Here is a 25,508-nt window from a genome sequence, read left to right as displayed (position 1 = left end):
TCAACAAAATCCAACGCACCGCTTGCATAGCCATCACTGGTGCAGTTCGTAGTACACCCACTTTGGCCCTAGACGCAATGCTTCACCTGCCCCAGTTAGATCAATTCATAAAGCTGGAAGCGGAAAAAGTGCTCTAAGGTTAAAGAGAACAAAAACACTGCTGTCGGGAGACCTTACGGGTCACCTCAGCATATTAAATGAATTTGCCATAAATCCCGCAATAGGAATTTGTAGTGACTGGATGGAAACGGTAGTCAATTATGACTTACCTTACGATGTGTTCATTCCTTCCCGCCAGGAGTGGGAAGGAGGTGGACCCAGCGTTCCAACAGGCTCTATAAATTTCTTCACAGATGGTTCGAAAATGAATAATCTGACAGGATCCGGAATCTATGGCCCTACAACAAAAATTTCTGTCCACTTAGGACAGTGGCCCACAGTATTTCAGGCGGAAATATATGCAATATTAGAATGCGTGTTATTATGCCTGAGGAGAAAGTAAAGATTTGCAAAAATATGTATTTTCTCTGACAGCCAAGCGGCACTTAAGTCGCTTAATAACTACACTTGTAACTCAAAGCTAGTGTGGGAATGCATTCTGGCTTTGAAAAACTTATCCATACGCAATCGAGTCTACCTATATTGGATCCCAGGACATACGGGTCTAGAGGGAAACGAGATTGCTGATGAGCTAGCCAGGAATGGATCTAATGAAAGGTTCATTGGCCCTGAGCCCTTCTGCGGGATCTTAGACTGCTCTGTAAAAATGGAACTGAACAAATATATGGTCAGTCAAATCACATCAAACTGGAATGCACTTCCCCATACGAGCCAATTCAAAAGGCTCGTAACGATTAACCCCAAGAAAACCCAACAACTATTAGGTCTCAACAAAAGGGATCTCAACATCTACACCGGTCTAATAACTGGACACTGCCCCTGCAGATACCATCTACAAAAGATCGGAGCAATCCAAACCTCAAATTGCCGCTTCTGTGACGAGGAGAGAGAAACATCAGAACACATCCTCTGCTATTGCAGTGCACTCACCCAACGTAGGTTCAAAGTTCTCAGCAAGCCCTTTTTAGGGCCTGCTGACATATGGATCTTATCCTCCAAGGACGTGGTTGGCTTCATAAAGCTAGTCTCGCCAGAATGGGGGAGTCACATACTGTAACTCAGGATCTCTATTCATCAATAATAGATGGTCTTGAGTTCAGTCGATACCAAGGTATCTCAGTGACAAACATGTTACTGAGATAACTTGCGTATTACACAGCAAAAGGGTATATCACAATAGTCCTAAAATCTGGACGCAGTGATCTTCATCCGACAAACGAGGAAAAAAATCAGCCGCTGGGTACCTACTGTCACTCATTTTTGGAAACAGCCAAGACTCCGTAAAACATGCCACACTAACTTTGGAATTCTGTAACAAATTCTTGACTTCAATAAGTTTGGTAGACTTTCTAGCACAAATACTTTGGGCATTACCGAGACAAACGTTCAGTTTTACAGGAAAAAGCACTGTGTTCATCACTGCGGCAGGTATGCTCGTCAAGGCGTGGTTATTCAACGAAGACATTGCAGATACAAAGGAGAGCAATTTTCAGGCGGCTGCATAGTAATACAAAATTAACAAAAATTACAACACAAAACGGACTCTACACGGTTAGAAAAAACACCTGATTTTAGGTACTTTTTTCTCTCGCATCTCCCTCCCTGACTCAATATTAAGTCAACATTACACTAAATTGTTTAGTTGAGAACGAGAACATTACACTAAATTGTTAAGTTGATTTTCAGACAGCAGACAGGCAGGGACTATGTCCAAGGGCTTGACGATCCCTCCCCACGCCATCTGCGAGTTGTGAGGCTTGCCTAGGATGTGGTGGGGTTTAACAATGGGCCCTGTTAAACCTCTATAAAAAGCTTCATGTATCCGCACGAAGGCCCCACCAAAACGACCGTGTGCTGCTCAAAGCGCACAAGCCCAAGTCCTGGTGTCAGGTGGGACACAAAACACACCTGACACGACGGCCCTCCGACGAGACAGGAGGTTTGCGCAGGCACAATAAGCCGCCTGGAAAACCAATAATTACGAGCAATATAAGAGATAATACGACTCAATATAATCGGTAAAGACCTAGGCGACGAATAAAGGATCACGATTGCAAACTTGTAAGATGGAAATGCAAGTCCCTAGGTTTCGCAGGTTGCGACAGGATGATCTACGATGAATTAAATCCCCGCAACTTGGCCGTCGTGGCACTGCTGGCGATTTGCTGGACAGGGCAGAAAGTGTGGAAAAGCGGGCATCGAGCGGCTACCTTCTACCAAAGCTGTGGCACCACCAACGAGCTGGGAACCGGCTTCATAGTGCTGGGTAGGATGCGCCATCTTATGATTGGGTGGCAGCCAATCAACGCAATGATGTGCAAGCTGAGGAAAGGCCGTTTCTTCAACTATGGCATCATCAACGTGCACTGCCCACACGATGGGAGACCCGACGTTGAGAAAGGATCGTTCTACGTACAGCTGGAGCAGACATACGATGGATGCCCACTGCGGGACGTAAAAATCGTCATCGGTGACATGAACGCACAGGTAGGAAGGGAGGAAGTGTATAGACCGGTCATCGGACCGGATAGTCTGCACACCGTATCGAATGACAACGGCCAACGATGCATAAACTTCGCAGTCTCCCGCGGAATGGTAGTCCGAAGCACCTTCCTCCCCCGCAAAAAAATCCACAAGGCCACATGGAGATCACCTAACCAAGAAGCGGAAAACCAAATCGACCACGTTCTAATTGACGGTAAATTCTTCTCCGATATCACGAACGTACGCACTTACCGCAGTGCGAATATTGAATCCGACCACTACCTCGTTGCAGTATGCCTGCGCTTAAGACTTTCAACGGTGAACAACACGCGTCGAAGTCGGACGCCGCGGCTTAACATTGGGCGGCTACAAGACGGTAGACTAGCCCAAGAATACGCGCAGCAGCTGGAAGAGGCACTCCCAACGGAAGAGCAGCTAGACGCAGCATCTCTTTAAGATGGCTGTAGAGATATTCGATCCGCCATTGGTACCACCGCAACCGCTGCGCTTGACACGGTGTCCCGTGATCAGAGAAACCCCTGGTATGACGGCAAATGTGAGCAGTTAGTTGAAGAGAAGACTGCAACATGGGCGAGATTGCTGCAACACCGCACGAGGGCGAACGAGGCACGATATAAACAGGCGCGGAACAGACAAAAATCGATTTTCCGGAGGAAAAAGCGCCAGCAGGATGATCGAGACCGCGAGGAGACGCAGCAACTGTATCGCGCTAATAACGCATGAAAGTTCTACGAGAAGTTGAACCGTTCACGTAAGGGCCACGCGCCACAGCCTGATATGCGTAAGAACCTAAACGGGAACCTTCTAACGAACGAGCGTGAGGTGATCCAAAGGTGGCGGCAGAACTACGAAGAACACCTGAATAGCGATGTAGAAGACGAAGATGGCGGTATGGTGATAGACCTGGGAGAACGCGCGCAGGACATAATTTTACCGGCTCCGGATCTCCAGAAAATCTCGGAGGAGATTGGCCGGTTGAAGAACAGCAAAGCCCCTGTGGTTGACCAACTACCAGGAGAGCTATTTAAACACGATGGTGAGGCACTGGCTAGAGCGATGCACTGAGTCATTACCAAGATTTTGGAGGAGGAAGTTTTGCCGCAGGAGTGGATGGAAGGTGTCGTGTGTCCCATCTACAAAAAGGGCGATAAGCTGGATTGTAGCAACTACCATGCAATCACATTGCTGAACGCCACCTACAAGATACTCTCCGTAATTTTATGCCGTCGACTAGCACCAATTGCAAGGGAGTTCGTGGAGCAGCACCAGGCTTGTTTTATGGGCGAACGCTTCACCACGGACCAGGTGTTCGTCATTCGCCAAGTACTGCAGAAATGCAGCGAATACAACGTTCCCACACATCATCTATTCATCGACTTCAAAGCCGCATATGATACAATCGACCGGGACCAGCTATGGCAGCTAATGCACGAACACGGATTTCCAGATAAGCTGACACGGTTGATCAAAGCGACGATGGATCGGGTGATGTGCGTAGTTCAAGTTTCAGGGGCATTATCGAGTCCCTTCGAAACGCACAGAGGGTTACGGCTAGGTGATGGTCTTTCATGTCTGCTATTCAACTATTTGGAAGGAGCAATACGAAGAGCAGGGATTAACACGAGTGGCAAAGTATTCAATAAGTCCGTCCAGCTATTTGGCTTCGCCGACGACATAGATATTATGGCTTGAGAAGATGGAGTAAGCCTACATCCAGACTTAAGAGGGAAGCTAAGCGGATCGGACTAGTCATCAACACGGCGAAGACGAAGTACATGATAGGAAGGGGCTCAAGAGAAGACAATGTAAGCCACCCACCTCGAGTTTGCATCGGTGGTGACGACTCCGCAAGACGCCCCGATCGAATAGAGTTCACCGCCGTACCAAATTCATAATCTACAGAACGCTCATTAGACCGGTCGGTAGTCTACAGACACGAGACCTGGACGATTCTCGTGGAGGACCATCGCGCACTTGGAGTATTCGAAAGGAAAGTGCTGCGTACCATCTATGGTGGGGTGCAGATGACGGACGGTACGTGGAGGAGGCGAATAAGGACGAGTTGCATGAGCTGCTGGGAGATCCATCCATCGTTCACACCGCGAAAATCGGACGACTGCAGTTGGCCGGGCACGTAGCCAGAATGTCGGACAGTAACCCGGTGAAAATGGTTCTTGACAACGATCCGACAAGCACAAGAAGGCGAGGTGCGCAGCGGGCAAGGTGGATCGATCAGGTGAAAGATGACTTGCGGACTTTCCGTAGACTGCGTGGTTGGCGACGTGTAGCCATGGACCGAGCCGACTGGAGAAGACTCTTATATACCGCACAGGCCACTTCGGCCTTAGTCTGAATAAATAAATAATAATAATGATCACAATTTAATCATTTTAGTTATTAAATAATTTTAAAATAAAAGACAAACTTTTTTGCCCACAACTATACAGAAAAGGAGATAATGAAAGGTTTAGTTGAAGCAACAAATGAAAAGTATGAATGGAGTGAAATTATACTCAATGAACTCCAAGGACACACAGCTTGGGCACGGGAATTGGAATTTGTTACTTGGCACGGAAAAGTTTTTCTTATTTCAGTATCGGATATGATTCATTCCAAATGTGGCACCGATTTCAGCAATTTGATGTCTTTTGTCGGCTGTCAATTTTTGTCAACTTGATAAAAATCGCCAAAATTAAACTGGAGGTAAAAAATTTGACAACAAAATTCAGTTGTATGGTCATAATGCTTGTTGGGGAACTGTTTGCCTTCTTTCCGCCTTCGATAATTATCCTTCAGCCCTCCAACACTCGACGTTATCTGACCATAACAACACAGGCTAAACTAATCGGTGGATTCTTCTTTTCTCCACCAGCACTATGACTCAAAGTCTGGGAATCTGGGACTGTTTTTCTTCCTTTGCCACTAAAATAACACTCGAGTTTACATCAACCGTTTCACAAAAACTACATTTATTTAACTAAAAGAACACTTTACGACACTACATTTATTTGGATCTTAGCTTAACATTTTGCTTACAAACTAACACATTAAAAACGGGTTGAAATTGAACGCGCGCGGCCTCTACGCTCGCCCGTAGCCTTCCAGGTTCTGGTGCACCCAAAACCTACCGGTCATCATCTGATCGGGATCGCTCGGTGCGTTGATTTGGGTTTCGGTCGGGTCCGACGCCTCATGTCCACTCTCATATCTCTCGTTATCAGCCGACATCACGTACAATCATTCTGGGCGACGTACTGGTTAAACCATACATGCAGGTACGAAGATCTTTCCATCATCCACTGCTATCCTGTAAACTACGTCGTCGTTGTCCACTGAAACTGCTGCGTCGTGTTTATATCGCAAATCGATCCGGTACAAACAGCGATGCAATATAACGATCTGTATAAGGCGCAGACGATCGATGCTGGTTGGGGCTACATTGCAAATTTCTAGCGCCGGTACAGGGTTGTAGTGACTGGGGGTGTGATGCTATTTCCAGACATCCTCACCCACCCAGAAATTGGTGTGATTTCTGAAAGAAAATAAAACATATCCTCTTCGAAAGGAAATGGGAGGATGGGATTCAATGTTTTCACTGCCTGAAAGCTACTGTTCAATTGGTGATTCCTGTATTGGCAAGAAACATAACTTCTCGACGGCTCGTTTAATATATCCATTAACGGTTTTCAATGTAACCACTCGAACCACTCCATCTGTTCCCGGATGGAGTTCGCTAATCCTTCCCATTCTCCACTTCATTGGTGGCAGATTTTCGTCGCGAATAACGACCAACCTTCCTTTCTCGATTTGAACTGGGCGTTGCCAACGTTTGGTTCTCCCTTGCAATTGGCACAAATACTCTCTACGCCATCGTCTCCAGAAGTCCTGTAGCTTCTTCTGCATTAGCTGCCAACGATCCAGTCGGTTCATCGGAACTGCTTCTAGATTTTGTTCCGGTAGCGCATGCAGAGAAGTGCCAATGAGAAAGTGAGCTGGTGTCAAGGGTTCCAAATCATTTGGGTCATCCGACATTGAGTAAGAGGCCGTGAATTCAAGCATCCTTCTACTTGAACCAGCAGTGTGCTTAAATCCTCTGTCGATGGAGATGTTTCATCCATTACCTTAAGCAAATGCGCCTTTGCTGAACGAACAGCCGCCTCCCAAAGTCCTCCGAAGTGGGGCGAGGACGGCGGGTTGAAATGCCATTCGATCCCTTCTTCATTACACTCCTTAGCTACCTTCTCACGATGATCGGGGCACTTCAGCAACCGCAGCAAATCCACCATCTTGTTCCTAGCGCCAACGAAGTTCGTCCCGTTATCGGAATAAATATCCTGACATTTCCCTCTTCTGGCAATAAATCGACGAAGAGCTTGTAGAAAGCGTTCAGTCGTTAGATCCGTAACCAGCTCGAGATGCACTGCCTTTGTGCATAGACAAACAAAAATTGCCGCATACACTTTAACTACTGGTTTACGAGGTGCTGGTCTGATGTAGAGTGGACCAAAAGTCCACACCGGTTTGCGAAAATGGTCGTGATACTGTGACTCGTGGTGCTGGCAGCTCTCCCATGAACTGCTGAATTGGTGGAGGTTTACATCGGAAACACTTCATGCATTGATGCACAATGTAACGTGCCATATTTCGACCTCCCAAAGGCCAAAACCGGAGCCTAACCGCACCAAGTAACAGCTGAGGACCAGCATGCAGAAGCTTCAAATGGAAATGCTGAAGAACCATCCGTGTGAATTGATGACGTGCTGGTAGGACCAGCGGATGTTTTGCATCATGGGTCTCCACTGAATGCCCAAGGCGGCCGCCGACACGAATCACGTTGTCATCCGAGATGTACGGGTGGTACCAGCGAAGTGGGGATCGCCTAGACACTTCTTCTCCCTTAGCAAGTGCTTTCCACTCTCCTCCAAAGGTTTCTCTCTGCACTCGCCGAACTAGGGTCAGCTCTGCCGCGGCCAGCTCTCTGGTAGACAAAGGACTTCTTGCTGCAACACGGTTCTGCACGTCTGTTCTAAGTAGCTCCATTAACCGCAACCAATACGCAGTTCGGCGAATGAGGTCCGAATAGGACGAAAATTTCCCCAAATACCATTCGTTGAACTCTGCTTCCACCGAAACCGAACAGGATACCATTTCTCGTCGCCGCTCTTGATCCACTTGTTCCGAAGTCAACTCCGCTGATGAACATGACCAGCCTTCCCGCTCTTGTTTCAGCCATTCCGGTCCCTCCCACCAGAAAGTATTCTCTACAATATCTTTTGGATTGATACCTCTAGAAATCAAGTCCGCCGGATTATCCTTGCCTGCAACATGCTGCCACTGTGACGGATTAGCTATAGATTGAATTTTCGCAACACGATTTGCCACGAACGTATTCCACAAATTCGGTGATGCTTGGATCCAACGCAATACACAGGTGGAATCGGACCAGAAAAACGCTCGAACTGGTATTTTGATTGATTCCCGAACCTTCTCGTACAGTTGTGCTGTTAACAATGCTCCACAAAGCTCCAGCCTTGGGATGGACTGTGTCTTCAACGGTGCCACCTTTGATTTCGAAGACAACAACCGGACTTTCACTTCTCCTTCATGGTCTTCACTCCTGATGTACACGCAGCCGCCAAATGCTTTGGTCGAAGCATCGCAGAAGCAATGGATTTCGACTACTACCGCTCTGGAAACCACCACACAGCGATCGATACGGAGTTCGTTCAATATGGGAAGTTGGTCATAATAGGATCTCCACAACTCACCCACCGTCGAAGGTAACGGCTGGTCCCAATCCAATGCCTGATTGTTGGTATCCTTGATCTTCCACAATAGCTGCATTATTGCCTTGGCCGTGGTAATAACTGCACCTATGAGTCCCAGTGGGTCGAATAGCGACGCAATCACCGACAGCACTTGCCGTTTTGACAGTTGTGAGGTGATGGGACATGCTGGAACGTCGAATTGGAATCGCAGTTGATCGGTATTCGGCATCCATGTCAGTCCGAGTGTTTTGACAGTCGGATCAGGGTCCAGGTTAATTCCTTCTGACAGACGAATTGCCAAATTGTCCTCGGCAACTCCCTCCAGTACCTCCAGTTTGTTGGAAGCCCATTTCCTCAGCCGAAATCCTCCCTTAGAGGTCATTTCCTCCAACTGCTTCCGAACTTCGCTTGCTGCTTGAATCGTATCCGCTCCTGTGATAACGTCATCCATGTACGTATCTTCTGTAACTGCTCTAGCAGCCAGCGGGTACTGTAGCTTCTCTTCAGTTGCCAGCTGATTGAAAGTGCGTGTCGCTAGAAAAGGCGCAGGTTTTGTCCCGTAGGTGACAGTATTCAGCTGATACACATCAATAGCCGCACCGGTGTCGAAACGCCAAAGTATACATTGAAGATGTCGATCCTCCGGATAAATGAAGATTTGCCGAAACATCTTTTCCACGTCAGCCACCAGCATTATTTGCTTCATGCGACTTCGAAGCATGATCGATCGAAGGTCTTCTTGGACGATTGGACCCACCAGCAAAGCATCGTTCAGCGATACACCTGACGACGTTTTGCACGACGCATCAAAGACCACACAAACCTTCGTGGTGGTGCTAGCTTCTTTGATGACGGGATAATGTGGTAGAAAACAACGTTTCTCGGACTCTGTTGTATCCTTTACTTTTGTTATGTATTCCACCTGTATGTACTCTGCCATAAACTGATGATACTGTTTCCGTAAATCAGCATCGCTGTCTAATCTGCCCTTCGTGCCTAGAAAACGCCGGTAGGCGATGTCCCGCGACTCACCAATCCTCGAAACGACGTCCTCATCTTTCGGTAACGAAACAGTATACCGACGTCAGATTCCCTGCGAACTGACTGCTGGAACAATTCTTCACACCGTTGCTCCTCGGTGGAAAGAATCTTCGAAGTACCAACTTCTTCACTAGCCCAAAACCGTGCAATCAACTTTTCCAAAGTTGCTGTAGTTGCCGTGCTACAGTTAACACGTAGGCTCTCCGTGGGTTTTGTTTGACCTCCGCACACCACCCATCCAAAGACCGATTCATTGAATGTCGGCATTTGGTTTCCGATGGAAATTCTTCGACCAGATTCGAAGAAGTCAAAAAAGAACTCGATGCCCAACACCATGTCCACCGCACTGGGGCTGAAAAAGGCTGGATCCGCTAAACTAATCCTTCAGGCATCTTCCATCCGTTCATGTTGACCTTCGCCGTTGGTAAATCCGCAGTTACCTTCGGCAGAACCAGGAAATTCACGTTCCGAGAGAAATCCGTGATTCTTGAGCACACCATTGCTTGAATCCTGTGCTTCACCTTTGAAGCTGCTTGACCTATACCAAGGACCGAGATGTTCACCTTTTCTCGACGCGTCCTCAGTCGTTGGCTCAACCGTTCTGCGATAAAATTGCTTTCAGAGCCGGAGTCCAGCAACGCTCGAGCTGAAAATCGGCTACCCTCGTCATCTTCCACGATAACGACCGCCGTGGCCAGAAGGACATGGGAGGAGAACTGCTGAGCTGCACCAGATATTGTAGAATCGGTGGCGACCACGTTCACCACCTGGGCGGATGTCGAACCCGAATGCTCGCCAGCATCCGGAGGAGGAGAATTGTTGCGTTCCGTAGCAGCAGCGACCTTTGCTGATCCATCTTTCCCAGATTTGAAACACACCAATGTGTTGTGACGACCTTGACAGCTGCGGCAGAAATATTTAGACGGGCAATTCTTCGCTATGTGACCCGGCCGGATGCAATTCCTATACAGAGAATTTGACCTCAGCGCCGCCTCCCTATCCCGCACCGACAACCGTTGAAAAGAAGAACACTGATAAAGCGAATGGTTCTCCTCACACACCACCCATCGTCACGGAGCCGTAGCTTGCCTTTACAGCTGACGACTTCTGCTTCATGGCTGTTGCGATTGATGGGATCTATTGCTGTCCGAAGTCTTCGGTGAGAGTGATTCCAGGATTCGTATCCGACGACGCATGAAATAGGTGAGGTCTGCCAACGTGTCCTGTTCCTTGGTAGATGAATGCTCTTCCCATCCTCTTCGAGTCTCAGGATCCAACCGAGTTGTCAGCAAGTTAACAAGTAGAAGATCCTTGTACTCCTCGGGTTTAACCACTTGATCCAAGTGCTGGACAACTCTTTCGAACCAGTCCTTCAGGGAATGCAAGTTCACTACCGACTCCTTAGATAGTGTTGGCAAGTTGAATAAGGCTTGCACTTGACGCTTCTTCAACAGCTTGCTGTTATCGTACCTCTTAATCAGCAAATCCCAAGCCACTAGGTAGTTTGCTTTAGTTATCTTCAAGGGATCGATGAGGTTCTTTGGTTCACCTTGAAGACAGCCCTTCAAGTAGTGAAATTTCTCCACTTCCGGCAAGTCCGTCTTTCTATGGATGAGGGAGGTATACAAGTCACGAAAGCTGATCCACTCGTCGATGTCACCGTTGAAAGTCTGGAGCTTGATTTGAGGCAAACGAACATGATCAAGTGTACCATGCCCGTGCGGTAACGTCTCGTTTCCTCGCATCGACGAATCCACATCATCAGCTCCCGCCAGTTCCTTGACCTTATCCATAAGAAAAGCCTTACACTCATAGAACTTATCGCTATACCCTAACCTAGCCGCATCAAACTCTCCTTCCTCATCCTCAAAGTCATCGTGAGCCTGGATGTCATTCAAAGTCTCCTCGTACCGTCCCCACAACTCATCAATTCGCTGCAGACGAATGTTGATCGCGCTAACAGTACAGGTCGGCTGGTAGTTCTGTACGAATCTGAAGATGTCGTCCAAAGCCGTCTGGATGTTCTTGAGCTGGACCATAAACAGCTTCAGCGCTGGCGGCTTCTTATCCTTGGGAGGCATTGGTGTACGTCACTCGATCCGACAAAAGAGAAATAGGATGGTGTAGAGATCCAAAAGTCCTAAGCTTCGGCAGACATATACTGTAGAAGCCTACCTGGAGAACAATATGCTGCACCGAGATCTGCTACACCGCATCCAACAGGATCACGTCACGATCGTTCAGCTCACAGCAGGTACGGATACACAGCAACAGCACACGAAACACAACTCGTAATAATCAATTGGAGAAGAGGAAAAGGGCATGTAATATTCCGGAAGTCCTAGGCTTCGGCAGGCCTATACTGTAGAACTCACCGAGGAGAACTAACAGCTTTACGGTTCTATTCCAAAACCGTTACAAACTTCCAAATTTCACAGGTGGGGCATCCAATGTATAACAGTAGCTCAATAATCAGGGTGGGATCCAAGAAGAGGAAATATGCATGTAGTATGCAGAGATTTAGGCCTCGGCCAGACATATACTGTTCAACTAACCCGGAACAACATAAACAGCACCAATCCAAATAGAAAAGCAAGCGTATCCAAATCGAGATGATTGTTCTGGTAACGAACAGTCTTATGCAGGGACTCGTAGCCAATGAATTGAAGAGGATAATTTCAAATTACAAAGTGTATATTTCTGCGTCCCGCTTCGGTGACATATACAATTCAAAGCACTCACCCAGACAGAAGATATACGTTGCCGCCTCTTCAACCACGGCGAATCGATCGTATGTTCCGGGATACCAACGGTGTCCTAGATCCAAAGCAATTGATCGGTGTCCTAGCGCCCATGCACAATTCGTCTTGGATCGTCTCGGCATTCACCGCAATCCAATACAGCGAGGTCCAGGGAAAAATGTCGAAAAATGTGTGTTAGTTTCATGCAATCCTAACGACGACTGGACATATACTGAACTTAAATATTTACCTGGAAAACCAGTTTATACGCTGGTTCAGTAGTCCACAGCAAGCCGATCGTCTTTTCCAAACCGCGAAGATGGACCTCAATCCTCGAGCGTAGTGATCCTTGTAGTGTCGTGATGAAGAACCCCTGTCTGTGCACAACTCGATGGCTACCGCGCCAAATATCCGCGAGTGAAATGATGGCTACCCTTAATTGTTCCGATCCAATGGCAATGGCTTCACAATGGCGCAATAATCCTCCACAATCGATTCTCCAAATCCGATTGAAAACCAAGTTCCTTTCAATCCCTTTCCAGTCCGTCCGATCCGGTTCGTTCAGGACCAAAATGTTGGGGAACTGTTTGCCTTCTTTCCGCCTTCGATAATTATCCTTCAGCCCTCCAACACTCGACGTTATCTGACCATAACAACACAGGCTAAACTAATCGGTGGATTCTTCTTTTCTCCACCAGCACTATGACTCAAAGTCTGGGAATCTGGGACTGTTTTTTCTTCCTTTGCCACTAAAATAACACTCGAGTTTACATCAACCGTTTCACAAAACTACATTTATTTATCTAAAAGCACGCTTTACGACACTACATTAATTTGGCTCTAAACTTTACGCTTTTTGCTTACAAACTAACACATTTAGTACGGGTTGTAATTAAACGCGCGCGGCCTCTACGCTCGTCCGTAGCCTTTCTGGTTCTGGTGCACCTAATACCTACCGGTCATCATCTGATCAGGATCGCTCCGTGCGATGATTTGGGTTTCGGTCGGGTCCGACGCCTCTCATGTCCACTTTCATATCTCTCGTTATTAGCCGACATCACGTACAATCATTCTGGGCGACGTACTGGTTAAACCATACATGCAGGTACGAAGATCTTTCCATCATCCACTGCTATCCTGTAAACTACGTCGTCGTTGTCCACTGAAACTGCTGCGTCGTGTTTATATCGCAAATCGATCCGGTACAAACAGCGATGCAATATAACGATCTGTATAAGGCGCAGACGATCGATGCTGGTTGGGGCTACATTGCAAATTTCTAGCGCCGGTACAGGGTTGTAGTGACTGGGGTGTGATGCTATTTCCAGACAATGCTCATGCTCTAAACATCCAGAGCTCCACCAAGATTCACCATCACGATACCGGAATCAGCTGCTGAATCGATTTGCACAGAACCACGTTCCGTTGAGTTAAAAAAATAGAGAAAGTCAAAGACTTCAGCTACTTGACAGCTTGATAGCTTGATAAAAATAAAAAAAACATTTTCACATGTTTTCGTAACGCTTATATCTGATATTTTGGCATATTTTGATGACTCTGATTATCTTAATTATATAACTTAATTATCTCATGACTTTCACGATTTTATGAAAAATGCTATTGTTGTATGAATGAATTGTAGTCATGATCAGGGTTCTTATATCAGGGTTCACTCACTTCGACAGTAGATGGGAGAGACTAGCGCGGGGATGAATAATTCATTTTCAGCACAAAACATAAACAAACTCGGTTGCTGCCCCATATAAAAATCCAAGATGGCTGAATCATGAAATTGGCATACTGCTACACCTGTTTGTATTCACCTTGGTCATGATATCATGAAGCAACCAGTTTTATGGAATCATTAATATTTAGCAAGGGCAAGTAACTAGGGGTTCCATTCCCGGAAATGTTTTCCCGGGAAATCAATTTTCCCGGGATTCCCGATTCCCGGGATGCACACTTTAATTTTGCGAATTTCCCGGGAAATTATTATTTTAAAGTATTTACCAATTTTTGGAGACGAATGTAATCAGTTAAAGTATTTGGAAATCCTTTTCTTATTTTGCAAATTTGATGAGGGAGTATCAATTATATTTTTGACTAACACCTTCTCACTGTTCCCATAATGAAATGTCTATTTAATAGTATATTTCGCTTTCAATGTAGATTACTCCCCAAATTATAAAAATAATTAAGTTTTAACTGTAGATGCTACAGTATCGCAGGGTTCAACTCTAATGCGCGTTGAAGGGAGGCGAATCAAAGCATAAGATTCCATCGGTCGTTCATTTATTTAGTAAGCCCAATCATTACGGGCATTACGAAGTCGAAATAAAAATCGAGTATTTGATGAAATTTCTCAATAGCAAAAATAAAGTTATTTAATTGTGCAAAGCGACAAATTTTCTCCAGATCGCAGATATTTAAGCAAGGGCAGTGACGGCTTTGGTAGGTTTATTATCTGACAATAAACCTACCAAAGCCGTCACTTTTAAGACTTTCAATACTTTTTGAATCAAACCCCGATACGTGTTCCAAACAGTTTCTTTTGCTAAATTATAATAAACTATTGAGAATTTACTGTCTGGATATGTTAGAGTACAAAAGTTAACATATTTTAGGTCTTTACTATAAGAACATTACAACAGTCTAATAACAAAATCTCGCCAAACTTATGTAATTTCATGCGTTTCTAGTGCTGCTCGAAATTTCAAACAAAGTTTGACAGAAAGATTCATTTAATATTGATAGTTATGATTTGTAAGGTACGACCATAAAACGCTCGTCTGAACGTATTTTTGAAAAAAACATTCATTGCTTACATACTTCAAATACAAAGGCGAAATGTGGTCAAGTGCTCGTATGATGGTTGTTATTATATATCAAATTTGACCAGAATATTGTTTGCTTTAATAAAATATACGGACGAGTACCAGAATGGTTGATGTTAGAAATCTTCCGGCAATAACAGAACAAATCCTGTCAAAGCCGTCTTCTCCTCCATATCAAGGAAAAATCAAGGAATCATCTGGACACAGCAGATCTTACTCTCTAACGAGAGTAGATGCTGAAACTTCGCCATCTGATGCTTATGATATATCGAGCGTTTTGCAGACATAGACCTAAGTAACGCTCTCGAACTAAAAAGAGACAAATTTTCAGACTTTTCAACAACTCTTTAATCATTTTTGCACAATGTATCAAGTATCAATCCCTTCAGGTCGAGAGTATATTATCCTAGTTATTATTTCACGTTACTTAAAATAAGTTTCGCAAAATTGTTTTATTTCAGGGATCCTGGAAATCCCAGGAAGTTAACATTTTATTTCCCGTTTCCGGAAGTTGATTCCGGGAAAAATGGAACCTACAAGTAACTCTAAACTTTGCGATAATATCACTCATTGTCTCGCAATAGTATTTCGTGATATTTCTAGTATCCACGATTTTCGTCAAACAATGAAACGGTTGCTAGTTCGGTTGTTATGGCGTTTGTCAGTTAGTTGATGAAACACAGTGCTCCCCCGTATAGGAAACACCTGATTTCAACCCTCCACAGATTCTAAAAAACTTTCAAACCGCATTTTATGTTTCTAATGCCATCAAACCAAAACGTTGGCTCCAAAGGTTGCTCAAAAAGTAGTAGTAATAGGAATAATTGTTCAGTAATTTTCTAGAATTTAAAGTAGGCTGAAATCATGTGTTGCCTAAAACTGGGTAGACTGTATCGACTGGGTGGCGTTGTGTTTCATGCTTTCCCAACCAGACCTCTTCGATCAATTTACCGTATATACGACGTGGTTTTTCGCTAGAATTTGTTAGTATTTTCGGATACTGCCGAAAGTTTAGAGTTAGTCGCCCTTGATATTTAGTCATGAATCCTGCTACGGATTTTTCACGTGTAAGAGAAAAGAATCTGTCAATCGGAACAGTAAATTACTTTTTCTTACTTCACGATCTACCTAAACGAGCTGGAGTACCAAGCACTAATCCAATCTAACGCACACTAATGGCCCAGAAAACTCTGATACATGTTATGCTACGGAAGATTATTTCTAGCAAAGGCGGAGGTTCTGTAAGGATGCGACGACCCAAGGCACTTCATATATACTAATTCGTTTTGAACAACAAATGCACTAAATGCCTCTGAGATCTCGCGATGTGAAAAATCGAGAAGCGAGTCGACTGTCGTAAATACTTCGAGGTAAGAAACTTTATTTATCATCGCTTTCCTTCAAGCGAACAACATTTTTCGATTGAAATTTGGACCCTTGGGCTAGATGGCTGGATCAAAACAATCTGAAAACATTAAAAAGGAAACGGAAATGTTTCATGAAAAGATTTATAATAAATATATTTTTAACTTTTTAAAACTGTAAGCATAACAAATTTGCTTATGCATCTGATTTCTGCAACTGTTATCTGCCACTAATATCAACATAGCACAAATATAGAAGACAATAGAGCGGTATTCTATTAACAGGGAAGTCACAAACCGATTCTTTTTGTTTTACTTTTGCACAACCCATATAACCGGAACATACGTCATAAGTTACTTGATTGCTAGTAAAACATTTACCCAAACGAATTCCGAGTAATGTCAAGTACCTACTTTCCCCAGCAAAGCACATTCTCTCCATTATATGGTCGCTAAAAAGGGCTCCACTTCGGTGTCAACGCGGGAAAACACATCTGGGACACATGTTATGGTGGTAGCTTTTAGCGCTCGATTGATTGCCCACAATATGCCGCGGAAGTTATTTTACCTACTAATTGATACATTAACGACTCGGCTACGAGACCATTCATCGCTCAAGGATTACCATGCGCACCCAGGATTATATCTACTGGAGGAAAAGCTTTTTTTATTGAACCTGCTGCTTCATCAGTGGTTTACTCTTTAATTTGATTCATTATTAACACACTCATCAGGCGCTTCTCCCGACACCGATAAGAATGGGGCTCTGATGAGTGATATTAGTGCTTGATTCTCTTGTGCACTTTTTTAATCGCTTGAATAAAGTGAATCCACTAATTTTTCAAAGTTTGTTTTCCCCCGTCGCCGCTGCTAGAGGTTTTCCACGTGCTTAGCAGTGCTGCCAAGTACGCAACAAGTGGTGACAAAGTGGGCGACGATTACTATTTGCTACTGATTTGCTAATCACCGCCTGCTCCGAGCGAGTGACGACAGGATGGCCATCAACGCCGTTAATGTCGCCATCGTTACCAGCAAACGAAGTAACAAGTCAGAGAGCAGTGGCGTATGATCCTGTGTGCCAGAGTCTGGCCTGTAAGGAGAGAGCATATAAAAAGGATCCCATCATACCGATAGACCAACATTCACTAAACATCCGTTGACTGATAAGCATCATATTTTCCAGTGCCGGAAAACCGTTGGCGAACGCACTAGTGTCAAAATGTTCAAGTTACACGTGTTTTGTGCCATTTTCCTGTTTGCGCTCCTAAGCTGGACCACAGCACAACCAGTGAAGGAACAGGAAGTTGAGGATTTAATTTACAAACTGCAACAACTCAAACAACTAAATGATGGTAAATATTTCCAACCTGTTTTGTGTGTCAAGATTTGTCCGCGTCCGAAATCACCAGTGAATTGTCCGAAGAAGCAACTTGTTGTACGTATTTCAAGCACGTGTCCTTTGTCGAGAAAACCCGTCCCAGCAACGGTCATGTCCCAGGTCAACTGTCAACGTGTGTACTATGTGTGTTCACCAAAGAAAGAAATCAGTGACAGTGGCATTTAATCTGGAAAAACTGCAAGCATCATTGCACAGTGGAAACCTGTGTGAGTCCAAGTAGGCCCGGTGATTATTTCGCATGTGAAGTCAGCGTGAAAAGGAAGCAAAGCCATAAATGGTCCAAAGTACCATTTTCCGCCTGGCGGAATGTCCTTTTCCTTTGACGGCAAAAAAAAAACGTTGGCGATGAAATTCCTTTTCTAATTTCCGGCTCATTGCAACCGTTTCTTCGTTCTACCCTTCAGTGGCATGAGAATTGCAAAGTAGCAGCATTAACCAAGTGTGAAACATAATCAAGCCGTGATGGATTTTTAGGATTACTTTGCTAATGTATTTTCACAAGTTCCGATCGTAATTGCAGTGTTTGCAATTCGTGTTTCAGTGACAAAGCAGCCTACGTTTCTTCATCTTAGCAAACTGTGTTTTAAAGAATATGTTATCATTCAAACGATTGGTTATTGAGTCATTTAGTGTCAAATTTATAGTTCATCGAGTTGTGCGAAAGAAATCGGCATCTCAAAATTGTCCACTGCTCCAAATTGGTAGTTAATGAGAAAGCATTATGGCATTTGTTGAAGTTTTCAACTTTCCAATATTTGTATTCTGTTCTAATATAAATTTGTACACTTTGACACAATCTTTATTATGATCAAAGTGCGATATTTCCGAACATTTTGTCTCAATCAACGGTACAAAATTTAAGATTTTTAAAATTTGTTCATTCAATCCTTTGCTCATTTGACTTTTAATCCTTCGACATTTTGTTTGACCTTTTGTCCTTTGACCCTTTGCCCTTCGACAATTTATTCCACAACTCGTGATTCTTGTATCTGAACTACACATCAGTTTTGGAACATTTATTCAAATTATATTAAGTCGAATGGCATCTGACCAGATGGACAATTGGTCGGAATTAAATAGCAACAGAACAAATCGTGAGAGTTTTGGACTTAAGGATGTTTGCTGAGTCAAACAAACCCAAAAACAAATTTGGTAATATTGTCTTTTATTCGTGTGCATATAACATCATGTCCTTAGGGTCCGCGACGATAGGCCTAAGACGTCAGCCATAAGTGTGTTAGGCATAACGGACGTTAGGCATAATGTACGTTAATCATAATGGGCTTTTCTGCCTTCTGCCTTCTTTTTTTTGGGCATTTTATGACTAACGTAAATTATGCTTAAAGTCCGTAATGTTTAACGTCCATTATGCCTAACGGGGTATGCCTTTTCCTTTTACTCTAAAATTGGTATAAAATGTGGTTTTCTGCAATTCCAGACCAATGAAATGAATGCTCTGATAACAATTATAGTACACAAGGAGTTTCATAAAATTCATGAGAACACTCATTTGTTTGCTGTAATGGAAAACCTACAATCGAACAGTAGTTACATGACTCCATTTTGCTTAACTAGTATGCGCATTGGCGTAACTAACAAAAATTCTAGGGGCTAACTTTTTTCTAATTTTATAAACACAAAAAAGTCTGCCCAAATCATGTATACTGTTCGCAAACTGGCCTTCAGCTATTTCAACAGATCCATTGACGACTTGAACATTACAAATAATGTTCATCGAGGTTCAACGCTGACTTAAAAAATCTAGAGATGGCTTAGGAATCTCGGAAACTTTGGTACGTTTTGAAGGAACTTAGCAATAAATTCATCTGAAAGAGTTCTTCCACATTTAAATTTCAGTTCCCTTTCTTTGAAATCTCTGGGGATGCCTTGATAATGCTTTTATATGCATCTTTAGGGACCATGTCAGATAGCTAAAGATCACTCGTTCGGGTAAAAAACACTAAAAAATGGTTAGTTTTTGGCTGTTGCAGTTTTGTAACGCGGCAAAAACGAGTTCAATTCAGCATCCGACGGTTTCTATAATTCATTTTATCTTTTCAAGGATTGGTAGATTTTTGGACATATAATACTTGAAAAAGTTAAAATAAATTACCGAAACCGTCAGATGCAGAAATAAATTTATTTTTGCTGTGTTACAAGACTGTAACAGCCAAAAACTACACGCTCCGTTATGTATCCACAGTCGTCAAGCATTAATTCTGGAAATAAATTAAAAATATTGAAGGATTGATCATTTGTTGCTGAATTTGAATTTCTGGTGCTAGATAATCAAGGGGGCTAATATCCTTCGTTTTCAACATTTTTATCGCACAACATAACAATTGTTCACAGCTTGAAAACTTAATAAAATAAATTCAACTAGCTTGTATAGAGATGATAGACAGAATCCATTGCTTACAGTTACGCCTTCATGTGACCAGAGAGTTAGATATAAACAATAGTAATGGAAAGTGACCATAATTCTAGGGGGCTACTTTGGTCCTAGGTGAGGCTATAGTCCCCTAGCCCCCCTGTAGTTACGCCAATGAGCATGCGTGAATGTCCAAATTGTGTATTATCTGAGTCACGCAATTAGTGAAAAAGATCAATGAACATGACTTAAATATAGTAACATCCCGATTTTTAACCCTCTGGTGTATGCCTTGGAAAGACAAAATATAAGATCGGAACCCGCAATTTCTTGTGGAGAATGCTTATACAATTTTTGACGGGTACTTAGAAATGATTCATAGTAAACCACAGGCGGTAAAGGTTATTTCATGATAGTCATTGCTGTTTGCGGTATTATTTACAAAAATAAAAAAAATCGGGTCGAAAACGTAATAAAATCGATACGTGACACAATCGGGTCGAAAGCGTGATAAAATCGGGGGGTAGACATAATCGGGGAGTGACAAAATCGGGTCAATACTGAATTATCTTCTGGCAGGTTCAGCTATCGCTTCATGGTTTTTAAGATGTGCAATTCAGAGCGATAGCGAAAACACTAATAGTTTTCTGCAACAACTTGATATAATTTTTTTCGAATGTTTGATGTAAATATAATCATTTATTAGAGGGTCAAATCCCAAGATTAATAATTTTGGAAAACAATTTTGAGAACATTGTTCCTATAATTGTCAGCTCAATCGGTATCAATAGGATTCCATCGGCCAAGACCCAAAGAGCCTACGAAATGGACATATCAATTAGACTATTTGGAAAGGTTTTTTTCGTAGCACTCTGGATCTTGGCCAATATATGCGCGCGGACGGTTGCTTTTAAATTTGCTGTCACGGTTTTTGTTCGTTTCCGCAATAAATAGATCCGGCTGATGTATATATTTTGCATAAGTACTAGAAAAAAAAGTTTAAGTTATTTGAAGTTTGAGATTTACGAGTTTGCTGACTTTTACTCAAGTGTATTCTTATTTGAGCGTGCGAAATCGTTTGTGTAGTTTGAATACGGTATGTATTTGGTGAAAATATGTATGAATGTGTGATAATACCAGGAAAATATGGATGAATAAAGAATTGCTCGGAATAGCTCTGGAAGAGTAGTGATTTTTTCCTGGACACTAGTTGTGGTCTTCTCTTCCTCAGTTCATTTATCCGGAATTTGATCAATTTGGTGAGATTGTTTCAATATGTTTTCATATGATTCAAAAACTAAATACGCGCTGGATTTTAAAATCCGGAAGTTTGTTTATGGATCCATTATCCGATTGATAATGGTAGCATAAACAGGCGGGGCAAGTGAAAGTGACCTCGGACTGGACGTGAGTTACCAGGCAGTCTGAAATGGGTCATTGGAGCTGCAGTAGAGCTAACACCTTCTAACTGCTGGGCTAAAGCTGACTTTATTAAAGACAGCTTTCTTCCATAATACCACTGCCGGACAGTGGGGGTTAGATTGAAGATACACACACACTCTGGATCTTTGCCAATATGACTGGATTGATCCCAAATCTGTAAGTAATTAAACGTAAGTTTCATAATACTTGACTAAACTATGAGGCTTCAGGCGTCACACGACTGCACCACATTCCGCATTTTGAAGAAATGTTTATCCCGATGTTGGCTGATGAGACCATATTAACCCCATGGTGTAGGAATAATAGAAACAGATGTTTTTAATGATCCTGGAACCCGTGAAACACATTAGATGTGAATGTTTATTTCATTCCATAGGCCCTCTGGATCAAAAGTTAATGTGGCTATATTGATCCCAAGTGAGCAAGAAACCATAAACACCACTTCCATTATTGGTCCGGAATTCGCACCCATATAAAAAGTACAAAACCATAAAAAATGCTCGCTTGTTATATACAACACTGAAGGGACGGCGTGTATGCCACAGAACCAAGGAATGATTCCGCTGATGGAATTCCTTATGCAGTACGGACTGCCATGTAAAACAAATTGAGCTGTCAATTTTCTTTGCAGAAAAATAGTCCTTTCCACATATAAAAAATCGGTCATTTTGGAACAATTGTAGCATATTACACTAATTACGTAAGCACTTATGGGGTTCTGCCTATTTCTTATGCACCATATAAATAAAAAATGATTTATATGGGAAAAATCTTACCGGGGGTTGAAAAACCCAGAAAATATGCTTACGTAATTAGTGTACGGAATTTTATTAGGTGGTGTGCAATCCTTAAGTATTGTGCAAATAGATAGACAATTGACCACCAAAATATTTGCAACTTCTTCCTTAAAATAATAAATAATTAATTCAAAGAAAAACCAGATCATAATTAATACATTTTAGATGAACGCAAAAATACAAAAAATTAAAACTTGTCAAAACAGCATTTGTCATAGTAACAATAACCAACAAGTTTATCCATTGAAGAGCTAAAATCCAGCGAACAGAAGGATGATCTTTTGTCCAAGGGTGTACAAACATTTTGGATTTTGCACTCGGATATCATACACTCAGAATAATCTGCACGTAATATGTATGTGTATACACTCATAGATAGTGATCAGCTAACTACACATTTGTGATTCATTTGTTCGGCTAAAAAAAACGTTTAGCGCTGGTAAAATATATGTGCAGCTGCTCATGAAATATATTACACAAATTTGTTTGAAGTGTGTCTTATGGACATGTGCACACATATAAATGAATCTTTAAATTTAAATTTTTGGATTTTCGTTGATAAATATGTACGGATTATCCTCAGGGTGCATATCCCAGAAAAAGATCTTGAGGGGGTAGATCGAAAAGTGCAGCGCGCCATAGATGTCATAATTTTTCGGCGCTCGTTTTTTTTTTGCCCATTGTGGGTCACATTGTGAAAAACGATTGTAGTTTCTGCCATGAATGCGTCGCATTTGAAACCAGGAGTCGCAGTAGGCACAACATGGATCGAACGAGGAGGGCAGATCCAGAGATCCTTCCACAAACATTATTTCCAGCTCATAGTTTGCCGTGGATAGTCAGTTACACGCAAGTGGTATCACTTGGTGATATTGTTCCAATTTAGTTTAACTACTATTTCCTTTTATGGAGATATAAGGTTTTAATATAATTATAATTGCCAAATGTTCGAAATGTTCGAATGTTCGAAAGGGAATCAAAACTACGCCGATAATTAGGTCCACACACAAACCAAGAAACGTCATCGGTACTATAGGGTCAGAATATTTGGTAGTCCAAGCCAAAATCAACAACCATAATATATGTCATTTTCAGAACAAGTATTTTAAGCTCTTTTTAGTGGAATGTATTCAACCGTCTAAGACGAGGAGAGTACTAAACTCGTCTTAGACGGTTGTTATAATGTATGTGTTGTAGTTGTGTACAATACGCTATAATCAAACCCATTATTCGCCCAAAACTACGAAAAGATACTATTGGACATACACGAATACGACTTCGACAGGATATATCTCATTTTGAATATATCTGATCGGCGATTACAACATCAATGTAGCTGCTAATCGTCTTTGTGGAAATGCAAAATCTTCAAGTCGCATACATTCCTTCCTCAACCTCACTGTGTTGCCAACTGACGCCACACGTATTACCGAACAGAGCACAACAACTATTGACCTATTGATGACCGATTTCTCGGGTACAATTTGCAAGTCTAAAGCGCAATACGGTTATTCCATTTCGGATCATGAAGTGATTTATCTGAACGCCGACATCCGAGTACCTCAAGTGGTAAAAGTTCGCGAAATGCGTAGAATCAACATAGTTCAACTGCAAACGGATTTCCAAGCAGCTGATCTTCAAGCAATTTACCACACAAATGACATCAATCGCTAGGTGAAACTGATGACAGACAAGCTGCAGTCCCTCCTGGAAGTCCATGCTCCTGAGAGAACCATCCAGGTTCATGATAAGCATACTCCGTGGATCACCCGTGACATCGAACGAGCCATCGCAGTTAGAAATCTCGACTACGTGCTATACATTCGTAATCCTAATCGATTCAGAGGAAGTGCTCAGTGGCAAGAGTACGTGCGTACCCGCAACAGAGTAAAGTCACTAATATTTAATGCCAAAAAACAATATTCTAAAAGAAACTTTTCAAACGATCTTCCGGTCAAACAACTGTGGAAATTACTACGAAGAGAAGGAGGACATAACAGCACAAAAATAAACTCAAACTCTGCAGATTTCAATCGTCACCAACTAAATCTGTTCTTTACTGAAAGGCACCTGACGCTACGAAACAGTAATAACAACGCAAACCAACCACTACCCAAAACTCCACCAATCAATGTTCAGGAAATGCTTACTTTTCACCCAAACACTACTGTCGAAGATGTATCCAGAAAAATGTTCGAGATAAAATCAAATGCCATTGGAAGTGATAGTCTCCCGATCTCATTCGTGAAGATGTTGAGCCCCTTTGTTCTTCCACTACTCACACACGTCTTTAATGGTGTAGTTGCAGCAAAAACTTTCCCGTCCTCCTGGAAGAAAGCAATGGTAACACCGATTTCAAAATCACCGAACTGCTCCCAAAGATGTTCGTCCAATCAGTGTAATCGAAAATCCTTGAAAAAATCTTGCTTGAGCAAATCTCCGACCACCTAAATATCAGCAACCCCCATTTGCTGGCTGCTTACCAATCTGGTTATCGTCGAGGATATAGTACAACAACTGCACTTACAGAAGTGGAAAGCGATACATAACATCTACGCCAATTTGGATAATCGACACTGTACTATCATGGTGCTGGTTGATTTATTTCTGGCGTTTAACTGCGTCAACCATAGGAACCTTCAAGCTAATTTGAGTCGCGAATTTGGGTTTTCCATCTCTGCCTGCCAGCTCAATTGTACAGAACAGATGGAACTCCGCAAGGCTCTTGCCTGAGTGCCCTTCTGTTCAGCATTTTTATCAATAGCCTACCGAACGTTTTGAATTGCAAATACCAACTCTATGCAGATGATCTCGAGATTTATATATCGGGACCTGTGGAGAAGATTTACAGATTGGTAGTCCATATAAACCGAGACTTATGCTCATTTTTTTTTAATTGGGTACTTTATTATCGTGATTTTTTAAATTAATTTATAAGTTCATCACGTGTTTCGCCCAATTGAAGAATGGACCGAGCAAAATTTTCTTTCACCCAACCCAAAAAAAAACCAAGGAAACGTTTTTTTGTAAGGAAGGCAATAGAGTGTACTGTCGTTACCGACGAGGAAGAAACTCGTGCAATCGGTCATTACTCCACTATACACCACTATACACTACTGTATACT

General features: G+C 42.8%; 3 protein-coding genes across 3 annotated transcripts in view; 1 reads left to right on the top strand and 2 right to left on the bottom strand.

Moving 5' to 3' along the window:
- Window positions 1-7,098: 7,098 nt before the first annotated feature.
- LOC134223152 (uncharacterized) lies at window positions 7,099-9,701 on the bottom strand. Its single transcript, XM_062702292.1, has 2 exons — window positions 9,518-9,701; window positions 7,099-9,449 (listed from the first exon to the last, which is right to left on the bottom strand). The coding sequence occupies exons 1-2, from the start codon at window positions 9,699-9,701 to the stop codon at window positions 7,099-7,101; spliced, it is 2,535 nt and encodes an 844-aa protein (XP_062558276.1).
- Window positions 9,702-10,546: 845 nt separating this feature from the next.
- On the bottom strand, window positions 10,547-11,515 carry LOC134223151 (uncharacterized). The gene has a single exon (XM_062702291.1). It carries the CDS (start codon window positions 11,513-11,515, stop codon window positions 10,547-10,549), a length of 969 nt encoding a protein of 322 aa, XP_062558275.1.
- Window positions 11,516-17,498: 5,983 nt separating this feature from the next.
- Window positions 17,499-25,508, top strand: part of LOC134224467 (uncharacterized) — a 45,091-nt gene continuing 37,081 nt past the window's right edge. Inside the window, exon 1 of the mRNA XM_062703823.1 lies at window positions 17,499-17,725. Coding sequence (XP_062559807.1) covers window positions 17,593-17,725 — 133 coding nt within the window. The 5' untranslated portion in view covers window positions 17,499-17,592. The remainder of the gene's footprint in view (window positions 17,726-25,508) is intronic.

This window comes from Armigeres subalbatus, chromosome 3, assembly GCF_024139115.2.
Source record: "Armigeres subalbatus isolate Guangzhou_Male chromosome 3, GZ_Asu_2, whole genome shotgun sequence".
Lineage (NCBI taxonomy): Eukaryota > Metazoa > Arthropoda > Insecta > Diptera > Culicidae > Armigeres > Armigeres subalbatus.
The sequence above is the reverse complement of the archived record's forward strand: the minus strand, read 5'-3'. Positions and strand labels throughout refer to the sequence as shown.

Bases quoted from the DNA above. Each gene is read 5' to 3' on its own strand.
- LOC134223152 (XM_062702292.1), bottom strand. From the start codon at position 9,701: ATGCCGACATTCAATGAATCGGTCTTTGGATGGGTGGTGTGCGGAGGT. The intron at 9,450-9,517 runs GTGAAGAATTGT...CGTTACCGAAAG, and splicing joins TTCCACCGAGGAGCAACGGT to ATGAGGACGTCGTTTCGAGG.
- LOC134223151 (XM_062702291.1), bottom strand. From the start codon at position 11,515: ATGCCTCCCAAGGATAAGAAGCCGCCAGCGCTGAAGCTGTTTATGGTC.